The following is a 12,765-nucleotide window of genomic DNA, read 5'->3' on the forward strand; positions in this document are numbered from 1 at the left end:
ATTTATCATAAAAAATTTTCGCTATTGATAAAACCTTTTATTTTTTTGCTTCACGAAAATAATGGTAAAAAAATAAATTCAATTGCCAACCACTCCTATCGGGAATACGAATAGATTGACTATCGACTTCGTTTCGTTGTCCTAATCATCGATTAGAAGATAAGACAGGATGTCGAATTGGCTAAGCATTTTATTCGAACAAATATAGAGCCAGAATGGATGACTTTGTGTCTATTACCCGTTTTTCCTCTTGAGTTGATACTGATAATTCAAACAGATGGGGTAAACTAATGAGCTCAGATCGACGGTTCTTCCCCCAATAGTAACGAACAGATATTGGCGGAATTGAACCATAATATGAAATTGATCATTGTTTTGCAAAGAAATAGCACAATTGACTCAAATCATTACCTTAAACTGTAAAAGCTAAAGATGTTTACCATCTGAACAACTCTCTCTTGTTTATCACTACGAGATAGAAATGAGATATGAGAAGGTAAATAAATATGGAAATTGAAGATGTTTTCTAACAAGATGCTACCATAATTAATCTTGATCAGAGGGCTAAAAGTTTTGGTTTTGTTGATGTTTTAAATATTGCAACTTGGCAAGATTGAATTTTGTGTTTCGACAATGTGTCTGTGTTATATTATGCGTTATAGTAATACTTAGCTTGATTCTGCAGTTTCTAGTTTATTCGTTTTTTGTGTTGGTAGAGCAAGTTTAGCTGTATATTATATCTTTCATTGATATCTGACTTGATTATGCATTTGCATGTCAAATGCCTCAATAGAAGTTGTTGTTTCCTCTCTATTGAAAATCGCGGCCATTAGAAATGGCTGAGATGCAGTTAATCTTGTTTCATGTGTCGATTCGATGCTATCTTTTACTCTGGCTGCTTATAGAGATGATATGCATTTGGTCATAAATTTTGATTGTGGCAGGAGGTTCACAAGTTTTTTTTTTGAATGTCTACAACTTAAGCCAAGGTGTAGCCTGTTAGTTCTCTGATGCATTTTTTTTTGGGAAAAGGTATTGAACTGTTTTGTTCTCAGTTGTTGTTCTTTGTTTGTTCATGAATTTGTATAGGCACACTGGAGTTGTGGTTTATGGTTACAAATAAGTCTTATACCCCAGATCATACCGCTCCTACGTCTCCCTCAACATTATCTGCCAAGTCATGTAGTACGCGTGGTCATGACCAATATAGCAAGACAGAGGGAGTAAATTAACCTCAGAAGTTAAACCTGCCAATCACGGATAGCAGAATATGAAGAATGATACGCCATCTACCTACCAATGCTGCTGTCATATAAGGGATGCTCCGAAAAAGGGGAGATCACCCATGAATTTGCTGCAATTGTGGCAATGGGAACACTAGATGTGAATAAGGCAGCAACTAAGAGAGTCATGCTAAGATACGTGGACACATAAGCAGTGGCATAGCTACACTCATGTTTGCGTCTTCAACATCTCATGACTAGTACGTAGCAGCTCTTTTTTTCACTTTTTAAGAAGAGCAGGCTCAGTTAAGCACCTCAACACCCTTCTTGACTGAGATCAAGAAGTTTGATCCTACCGTGGAAATCTTTTATCGTTTCATTTCTTGGTGAGATTGATGTAACAGATCTTAGATCCATACTTTCCTGTTGTTGACGCTTGAATCAGAGAGTTATCCTTCTTTCAGTGTTACTGGTCTTTTATTCTCGTAAAATAATGTTTCTGAATCATGATTTTGGATAATGAAAAAGCAATATGGATGTAATAACTAGTGATAAAATTGGTATTCTGAAGTTAAATCTTCAGTACAATATCGCTTGTCTAACATATTACAACACTAAAGATGAGCATATGCTAACATGTTTACATCAAGACTTCTATTCGAACAACAACAAGTAAAGACTTTTATTCAAACAACAACAAGTATAACTTAATAGCCAGGCTGTTGGAAGCCATAGACTGTGAATCCTCCGTCAACTGCAATAATCTGTCCAGTGACATAGGAAGCACCAGGAAGACAGAGATATGCGATGAGAGATGAAACTTCTTCCACTTCTCCTGAACGCCCAAGAGGAACTCTTGATATTAAGGCATCCGAAAATTCTTTATCCTTGAGCAACTGTCAATACAGAACCACCAAATTCATCGATCACAGTTTTTAAAGACAAATTTGTACATGCACATACAACATTTAAGTCAGGTGGAGCATTTTTGAACCAAAACTATTAACAGTTTGACATTTTTTGCCTACATTGAATCCATTTTTGCACTGATGCATAAAGACTCGTATATTATCAGAGACAGAATCAACAAGAGGAGAATATTACATGTTTCACGAGGGGTGTGTTTGTGTAACATGGTGCAACCGCATTAACACGAATACCATCTCTTCCCCATTCACAAGCCAGATTTCGTGTAAGCTGAATCATTCCCGCTGCCATCAGATAATATATTGATTGGTATGGTAAAAGACTTAGTCGCACCTAATGTTTAAACTAAAAGCACGAGTAGAGTACCTTTTGTTGCTCCGTAAATAGAAGTACCAGAGACATGGACAAGACCAGCAACAGAGGCAGTGAAAACAATACTTCCAGATCCAGATGATTTAAGAAGAGGATGAGCAAGTTGACTGAAATGGAATGAAGATTCTAAATTTGTAGCCATCATGTGTGCATAATCTTCAGCATTATAATCAATAGAGTGTTTCCAAATGTTTGTTCCAACATTGTTTATCTACATCAACATCACAAGGCAATAGTCAATTTGGGAAAAAAAAACTATACTGAATGAACATCAAGTGTTGGATCTATCAATTTCACATTGGAGCAGCTCTTTCTAACTTCTGCCTAATTATTCAAAGAATCAGAAAATTGTCTGCCCGCCTAGAAGAGCAAACTTCATCTTTTCATTAATTTTGACGATTGGATCTCTCTTTTTGAATACAACATCTATTGAAAACGTCTAATATCCAAGCAACTTAGGCCAAAAGACTCTACAAATCCACATTGACAAGGGCGGATCCAGTGCTTCGGCTCGACTAATAATTAAGAAAATGGAATTATGTATGGTACTCACAAGAATGTTAAGTTTTCCATCAAATTCAGAGGAAACTTTTTTCATGAGCTCAACTCTTTGGTCTCTACAAGTAACATCACATGCTGAGCCTTTCACTTGTATGCCTCTCTCTGCCCAATCTTGCATTGGCTCATCAAGCTCTGACTCTGTCTTGCAACATGTGTACACTTTTGCACCAAGTCCAGCTAGCTCCTCTACAACTGCATGACTAGTTAAAAAAAAATATACAATCGTATTAAAGATTTAACTTATATGCACCAACAACAAGTCAACTTAATCGTCGATATTAAAATTTAAAATGTATAGTACCCAATTCCACTAGTGCCACCAGTGACGAGAGCAGCCAAACCATCAAGTGACCATCTACAACTTTTGGCAAAAGCTGCAACTTTAGCCATTTGAGTTCTACTTTTTTTTTCTTGCTGTGTGCTATTGCTTCGAAGACATTGTGTATGTATATATAACGATGCTTGATTAATAATTGCTTTAAAAAAAATATATTATATAAAGTAGTTCGTACAGCCAATACATACATTTTTTTTAAAAAAAAAATCTGAACCTTACTAACTCTCACGTGTAGATTTTTGAGGATCGTGTTATATGTAACTAAAACCATGTGGAAGATGACAATATAATATCCTATCCCATCTCATACAAGATATTTTGTCAATTATATAAATTTCTGCCTACAAATGAATGGCTTAGTTTGAGAGTTTAGGAAAATAAATTAGATTATGAATTATATTTCATTGTGATTTTAAATTAGAATTATGTAAAAAGCTAAAATTAAGTAGCAAGTAAATGCTCGAACTAGCTCCTAAGATTTTCTATTAAAATGAAGGGATCTTGTTTATTCTATCATATGATCTTTATTTAGAGTGTGTTTGGTATGAAGGAAAATATTTTTTAATTTTCTCATGTTTGGTTGGGATAAAATCTTGAAAAATGTTTTTCCAAATTAACTTATTTTTCTCAAAATTAAGGAAAATGATCCCGTTTCAAAAATTAAGGAAAACATTTTCCAAAACTCTCCTCAAATTTCAAATTACCCTTTTTTGGGGGAAAAACATTAATTTTAAAAAAATATTTTCATTTTTAAAATTTTATTTTTCATTCGATCCTTGAATGCCCCACCCGCCCACCACCGGCCAGCCCCCCAATTCCGGCCCCTCACCAAAAAATTAATTTTGCTTTTCAAAATATTTTCAACTTCAAATTTTTATTTTTAAACTCCTATCCCCCTTCCCACTAAAAAATTAATTTTGTTTTTTTTTTAAAATACTATCAACTTTAAATTTTTATTTTTTCACTCATATCCCTTCTCCCGTGCCCCCATCCACTACCCTCACCCCCCCCCCCACCACCATCACCCTAAAAAAATAATAATTTTACTTTTAGAAAATATTTTCAATTTCATAAATTATTTTTTGCTCTAATAAAAATAAAAAATATTTCTCGAAAATACTTTTTATTCATAAATTAAGCACTAAAAATTATTTCTGAAAAAATATTTTTCTAATTACCAATCAAACATGAAAAAATAAATCTAAAATCTACTTATTTTCCAGAAAAATATTTTCCATGAAAAATATTTTCCTCTCTAACCGACACACCCTTAGCGTCGATAAAGTTCATAAGTCGCCTTTAAACATATCAATACAAAATTAACAACGCATGGTGGGCGGTAAAAATGAGTGGATTTTTTTGTGCATACTCTGTTTTAAAAAATGACTTCGTTTAATTTTATGTGAAATAAAAAAAAAATTTAAATTTTATAGTTTTAAATTAAAGTTATGTGAAATATATAAAATTATATTTTTAATTTTATAGTCATGTCACATAAAAATTTAAAATTAAAATACAATTAAAAGAATTATTTTTTTTTGAAACAAATTAAAAATAAAAATAATCATTTAAAAAGCGGAGGAGAAAGTATTGCTTTGTACTTTGTATATCACTAAACTTAGTGGATAAATATTTGGAAACCTTTTTTATTTGCACGCACTTCCGTTCTTTTAAAAATATGTAGAAGTATGTTTGGCATGTTCAAAATCATAATTTCTGATAAAAGTCAACTTTTGGTACGTAGGTACCAAATTCATTTTTAACAAACATAAAACGTTTTGCTCAATCAAATACTATTAGTCATAAAAAGGAAAAAAAGGATAATATTTAATATATCAACATGATTACTATACGGAACATAATAACAATAATAATAATAAAATATTCAAAATGATCTTACAAATAGAGTCTTGAGAAGACATTGAATAGTGAGTAAACTACAGTGTGAAGATAAGGAAAAGGGATCATCTCATAAACCCTCAATTCAAAAAAAACACACCAAACATGAGCAAATTAAATACAACATTATTACAAAAGTACTAGTAGGTAGCTAGAAATTCTATGCTACCATATTCAAACAAGCCCGATTTGTTAGAGTTAAAGAAGTAATATCACTCGATCATTATTATCAAACTGATTGCAATTTCTTGTTTTTGTCGGACTATTAAACATTAATAGCCAGGCTGTTGGAAGCCATAGACAGTGAATCCTCCATCAACTGCAATAACTTGACCAGTAACATAGGAAGCAGAAGGAAGACAAAGATAAGCTACCATTAATGAAACTTCTTCAACTTCTCCAGGACGCTTAAGAGTAGTTCTTGATATTACCCCTTCCAGAAATTCTTTATCTCCCAGCACCTGTCAATACAGAGCCATCAAAAGGGTCAAATTTGTCTTTTTACTATCGAAAAAAGGATCTTATATATACCCTTTGTTATACTACTCATTACAAAAAGTCGCTAAGATATACCCTTTCTACTAATTATATTAGGTCTATTAATATTTTGATGAAATCATGAACACCACATGACATGTCATCATATTGTCCCAACCCCCTCCACTTTTTTGTCCACCACTACAACACCATGACCACCACTGCCATGATAATGGAGGGATTAATTTAATTGTTGATAGGTTCGAGTTGTTTAATATTCCACAGTAACATGGTAATATTAATTTATTGGATTCGAAAACTATTACTTAGATATATTTAGTTAATTTCTTAAAGCTATCGATAGAGTCATCAAAATGGGTTTAGTTCATCGGTCGACCCAACAAAATAAGTTACTAGGATAGGATTGGGATAAGATTTTTCAAGTTCATTTAAGTGTTACGACCCAAAATCGATCCGCGACTGGCACCCACACTTACCCTCCTATGTGAGCGAACCAACCAATCTAAACCTTAACATTTCAATGTAATATCATCATAAAATAATGCGGAAGACTTAAACTCATTAATAAAAACCAATTCAATAACTATTATTTCCCAAAATCTGGAAGTCATCATCACAAGAACATCTATGATCAAATTACTAAATCTAAGAGTTTCTAAGAAGCTAAAAATACATAAAAGCTAGTCCATGCCGGAACTTCAAGGCATCAAGACATGAAGAGGAAGATCCAGTCCAAGCTAGAAGCATTAGCTCACCCTGATATCCGGAGTAATGAAGACTGGCTAGAATTACTGTTGAGTCGAAGATGACGGCACGTTTGCTGCACTCCACAAATAAACAAGAAGAAAACATAAAAGTAGGGGTCAGTACAAAACACGGGTACTGAGTAGATATCATCGGCCAACTCAAAATAGAAATCAATATATACCAAGTAATATCATAAAATCAACTATGATACTCAACATGTAGTAACAACAAGTACTATATCATTAACAATTACCGTCAAGTTCACACATGAGGACTCAAGCCTCAATACCATACTCATTTGGGAATTATGTTCATTAGATTGAGTATATTACCATCTTTCAAGATTCATTATCTTTATTTCTCTTGTGTCGGTACGTGACACTCCGCTCCCTCATATTCATTAATCTTCTTGTGTCGGTACGTGACACTCCGCTCCCCTAAATCTACGTGTCGATTCGTGACACCCGATCCCCTAAATCTACGTGTCGGTTCGTGACACCCGATCCCCTAAATCTACGTGTCGGTTCGTGACACCCGATCCCCTAAATCTACGTGTCGGTTCGTGACACCCGATCCCCTAATCTCCTTCTATCAATTCATCAAGCCTTCTTTCTTTCCAAGGCATCATCAATCTCATTATTTTAGTTCATCACGCCTTCTTTTATACCAAGGCCTCATCATTAACAGAGAAATTAGGGTTTTGTAAGATTTTGGGATTCAATAACTTCATCATGCTTATATAATCACAATTACATAATTACATTCATGCAAGCATACAACTAAGCACATAGCAGGGTTTACAATATTATCAATACATATCATTCGCTATTAAGAGTTTACTACGAATATCGTAAGAGAAACCATAACCTACCTCCACTGAAGACTAGTGATCAAGCAAGCAAATTCCCAAAGCTTTGTTCTTCTTCTCTCCCTGTTCGTTCGTTTTCTCCCTCTCTTGTGTTTTCAAATTTTCTTATTCCAACCCTCTTTCTTTTACCCTAATTAGTATATAATTAAGAATAAAAGATGGCAATAATAACCCACTAATTAACTTAAGGTTACCTCTTTTAACCCCTAAGTAATTAGACTTATTAACATTAACCCACTAACTTTATAATTAAAGCAGGAATAGTAAAAAATGTCCCTTAAAACGTATAAAGAAATCTGACCCAGACTGGGATTACGCAACCTGCGACGGCCCGTCGTGCCTGCGACGGTCCGTCCTGCAGGTCGTCGCAAGGTTTAGAGACTGGATTTCCACTGAAGGCTCTGTGACGGTCCGTTACACATGTGACGGTCCGTCCTGCCATTTCATTACGAAGTTCAGAGAGTCGATTTTCAGTACCTAATTTCAGATTTTCTAAGTGTTTTGAAACGAGACCCTGCGACGGTCCGTCGTGTCCATGACGGTCCGTCGTGGGGTCCGTCGCCTCAACCTATTTTTCCAGAAATAAAATCTGCTGTTCAAAACGACTAAACAGGTCGTTACAATAGATACCAATTTACCCATCGTTCGTCCCCGAACGATCACAAGAAGGAAAACAAGGGCGAAAAGGAGTACCTGAATCTGTAAACAGATGTGGGTATCTTTCTCGCATGTCTGCCTCCTTCTCCCAAGTGGCTTCTTCAACGGGTCGATTCTTCCATTGAACTTTGATGGATGCAATCTCCCTTGATCTCAACTTGCGAATTTCTCTATCTAGAATGACAACAGGTTCCTCCTCATAAGACAAGTTCTCATCAAGCAAAACTGAATCCTAACGGATAATGTAGTTTCCATCCCCATGGTATCTTTTCAACATCGACACATGGAATACCGGATGCACTCCGGACAGCCCTGGAGGCAAGGCTAACTCATAAGCCACCTCCCTTACTCGCTTAAGTACTTCAAATGGACCAATATACCTTGGGCTAAGTTTACCTCGCTTACCAAACCGCATCACCTCTTTCATTGGCGAAACCTTCAACTAGACTTGTTCACCCTCCATAAACTCCAAGTCTCTAACCTTCCGATCTGCATACTCCTTCTGTCTACTTTGCGCCGCTAGAAGCTTTTCTTGAATAGATTTCACTTTATCTAACGATTCCCTCAGAAGGTCAGTACCCCAAGGTCTAACTTTAAATGCATCAAACCACCCAATGGGAGACCTACATTTTCTCCCATATAGTGCCTCAAATGGGGCCATATCAATGCTTGAGTGATAGCTATTGTTGTAGGAGAACTCTGCTAAGGGTAAGAAGCTATCCCACTGACCGTCAAATTCTATCACACATGCACGAAGCATATCCTCCAACACTTGAATCGTTCGCTCAGACTGACCATCGGTCTGAGGATGGAACGCAGTACTAAGGTCCAACCTAGTACCCAATTCCGCATGCAATGTTTTCCAAAACTTAGAAGTAAACTGCGTACCTCTATCTGATATAATGGAGAGTGGAACCCCATGCAATCGCACCACTTCCGAGATGTAAAGTTTGGCTAACTTTTCTGCATTGTAAGTCACCTTGACCGGAATGAAGTGAGCAGACTTAGTTAACCTATCAACAATTACCCAAATAGAATTAAACTTTCCCAATGTCTTTGGAAGACTAACCACAAAATCCATTGCAATCCTTTCCCACTTCCATTCGGGAATGGGCATTCTCTGAAGTGTTCCTCCGGGCCTTTGGTGTTCATATACCTGTTGACAGTTTGGACATTTGGCAATAAAATCCACAATATCACGCTTCATTCTTCTCCACCAAAAGTGTTGCTTTAGGTCACGGTACATCTTGGTTGCACACGGATGTATCGAATACCTTGAACCATGAGCCTCTGTCAGAATAGTGTTGATTAAATCATCAACGCGGGGTACACATACCCTTCCTTTAATCCTCAAGACGCCTTCCTCATCGATTGTCGCTTCTTTAGCCTTTGCTTGCAACACTTTATCTCGAATACTGATCAATTTTTCATCATTAAACTGCTTTCCCTTAATCTTGTTAAGGAAGGAAGATCTTGCCTCCACACAAGCCAAAAATCCTCCCTTCTCATTTACTTCTAACCTCATAAGGTCATTAGCCAGAATCTGAACTTCTCTGGCCAATGGGTGTCTAGAAGCTTGCAAGTGAGCTAGACTTCCCATGCTTCCCGCCTTTCTACTTAAAGCATCCGCTACAACATTCGCCTTCCCCAGATGATACAAAATAGTGATATCGTAGTCCTTCAGTAGTTCCATCTATCTCCTCTGTCTCAAATTCAAATTTTTTTGAGTAAAAACATACTGTAGGCTACGATGATCCGTATAGACCTCACACTTAACCCCATATAAATAGTGTCTCCATTGCTTTAATGCAAACACTACCGCGGCCAATTTCAAATCATGAGTTGGATAGTTACGTTCATGCACTTTTAATTGTCTTGAAGCATAAGCAATCATATTCTTCTCTTGCATTAGCACTACACCCAAACCCGAATAGGATGCATCACAATAGACAATGAAGTTCTTACCTTCCACTGGCAAGGTAAGAATTGGTGCAGTAGTCAACAAAGTCTTGAGCTTCTGAAAGCTTTCTTCACACTCGTCCAACCATACAAATGGAACATTCTGCTTAGTCAAGTTCGTCAATTGGGAAGCAATGGAAGAGAATCCCTTGACAAATCGACGGTAGTAGCTAGCTAACCCAACAAAGCTCCTTATTTCTGACACATTTGTAGGTCTTACCTAATTCTTCACTGTCTCGATCTTAGAAGGATCCACCATCACTCCATCCTTAGAAACCACGTGCCCCAAGAAGGACACTGCATCTAGCCAAAACTCACACTTAGAGAACTTGGCATAAAGTTTTTTCTCCCTCAACATTTCCAATACCATTCTCAAATGCTCCTTATGTTCCTCCTTACTTTTAGAGTATATCAGTATGTCATCAATAAATACGATCACAAAGAGATCCAAATATGTAAAAATCCCGTTCATCAAACTCATGAACGCAGCAGGGGCATTCGTAAGACGAAAAGACATCACTACAAATTCGTAATGCCCATACCTGGTTCTAAAAGCGGTCTTTGGCACATCCGCTGCCCGTATTTTCAATTGATGATAGCTGGATCTCAAGTCAATCTTAGAGAAGACACAAGCACCTTGTAACTGATCGAACAAGTCATCAATGTGAGGAAGAGGATACTTGTTCTTTATGGTTACCTTGTTCAACTGCCGGTAGTCTATGCACATCCGAAAACTCCCATCCTTCTTCTTTACAAACAAAACCAAAGCACCCCAAGGAGATGCACTTGGTCTAATGAAGCCTTTGCTCAACAACTCTTGGAGTTGTGCTTTTAACTCTCTTAACTCCGCGGGAGCCATTCTATAAGGGGGTATAGAAATGCGGCGAGTACCCGGTTCAAGATCAATACCGAAGCCAATATCCCTATCTGGTGGCATACCAGGAAGATCTGCAAGGAACACATCCAGAAACTCACGGACCACCGAAACCGACTCAAAATCGAAGGTACTTGGGTAGTGTCATCCTTGAGATGTGCCAAGAAAGCTAAACACCCTTTACTAACCATTTTCTTAGCACGAAGAAAGGAGATGATACGCACCGGATTGGAAGTGTAGTCACCCTCCCACACTAACGGATCTGTCCCAGGCTTGGCTAACGTCACCGTTTTAGCATTACAATCCAAGATCACAAATTGCGGAGAAAGCCAAGTCATACCCAGAATTACATCAAAATCATCCATTTCTAAGATAACCAAATCTACATAAGTGTTGTTCCCCACAAAGTTCACCAAACAAGACCTATATACCTTTTCAACTACCATAGACTCACCCACCGGAGTAGAAACACGAATAGGCATATCAAGTAATTCACAATGTAAATTTAGACCATTAGCAAATGAGGAAGATACATAAGAAAATGTGGATCCAGGATCAAACAATACAGAAGCCATGCAATCACAAACTAGAAGATTACCTGTGATGACAGCATCAGATGCCTCCGCTTCAGACCGCCCAGGGAAAGCGTAGCAATGGGCCCTATCGTTTGTCTGTCCATTGCCCCTACCATGTTGTGATATAGTGGCTCCAGTTTGCCCATCACCTCGGCCGTTTTGGTGGCCACCATTATCTCGACCACCACGTCCTCCAGAATAACGGCCTCTACCATGACCACCTCTACCTCTAGCTATTGGGGGTCTATAACTCTGTTTGGGACAATTCCTCCTAATATGTCCAGTATCCCCACATCCATAACACTCTCTAGAGTCAAGCATAGGTCTCTCAGAGAAGTGTTGACCGGTCTGAGGTGGACCCCCAACTACAGTCTGTAGTGAAGACTGAATGGGTCGAACTGAGTAACCTCCGGAACCCTGTCCTCTAGAGTAAGAACCATTAAATTCACCTCGCTTTCGAAACCTCTTTGATGTCGATGCCATGGTGAATTCATCTGGCTTCACTCCTTCCACCTCTACCACGAAATCTACCACTTCTTGGAAGGATTTTGCCGTAGCCGCTACCTGTAAGGCTGAAATCCGCAATTCTGACCTCAACCCCTTCACAAAACGACGAATCCGCTCTTGTGGACTGAAACAAAGTTGAGTGACATATCTGGATAGTGCACGAAACTTAGCCTCATATGCATTGACCGACATCCTACCTTGCTCTAGGCTCAAGAACTCATCCCTTTTCCTATCCCTCAAAGTCCGGGGATATACTTCTCCATAAATAAGCTAGAGAATGAGGCCCAAGTCATAGGTGGTGCCTCCGTTGGTTGACACTCAACATGTGACCGCCACCACATTTTGGCGTTCCCTTGAAATTGATAACTCACGAACTCAACACCAAGCCGTTCTACTATACCCATCTTGTGTAGTAGCTCATGACAGTCGACCAGAAAATCGTAAGCATCCTCAGATTCAGCACCCTTGAAGACTGGAGGTTTCAATTTCAAGAACTTACTGAAAAGTTCATGCTGATCATTTGTCATTATAGGCCCAGTAGTCAGACGTGGAAACGTGCCTATGTCCAATGAGGCATCCATACGAGGAGCCATAGTGGCTGCATGTTGTACCTCTGAAACTGGAGGTGTTGGTGCAGAAAACACTGGAGGTGCCTGGCCCTGATCAGACAACCCACTAAGATAAGCGAGAACCTGATTGATCATCTCTGGGGTAGGTTGGGGTGGCAATTCCTCATTTTGCACTTGTTCAGTTTCCCCTTC

General features: G+C 37.9%; 1 protein-coding gene across 1 annotated transcript; it reads right to left on the bottom strand.

The window, feature by feature from the left end:
- Positions 1-1,756: 1,756 nt before the first annotated feature.
- Positions 1,757-3,549, bottom strand: LOC101247232 (tropinone reductase homolog At5g06060). The gene is made up of 5 exons (XM_004242353.5): positions 3,385-3,549; positions 3,076-3,283; positions 2,517-2,733; positions 2,328-2,434; positions 1,757-2,119 (listed from the first exon to the last, which is right to left on the bottom strand). The coding sequence occupies exons 1-5, from the start codon at positions 3,471-3,473 to the stop codon at positions 1,931-1,933; spliced, it is 810 nt and encodes a 269-aa protein (XP_004242401.1). The 5' UTR covers positions 3,474-3,549; the 3' UTR covers positions 1,757-1,930.
- Between the last annotated feature and the right edge of the window lie 9,216 nt (positions 3,550-12,765).

Source organism: Solanum lycopersicum, chromosome 6 (genome assembly GCF_036512215.1).
Source record: "Solanum lycopersicum chromosome 6, SLM_r2.1".
In the NCBI taxonomy this organism is placed as follows: Eukaryota; Viridiplantae; Streptophyta; class Magnoliopsida; order Solanales; family Solanaceae; genus Solanum; species Solanum lycopersicum.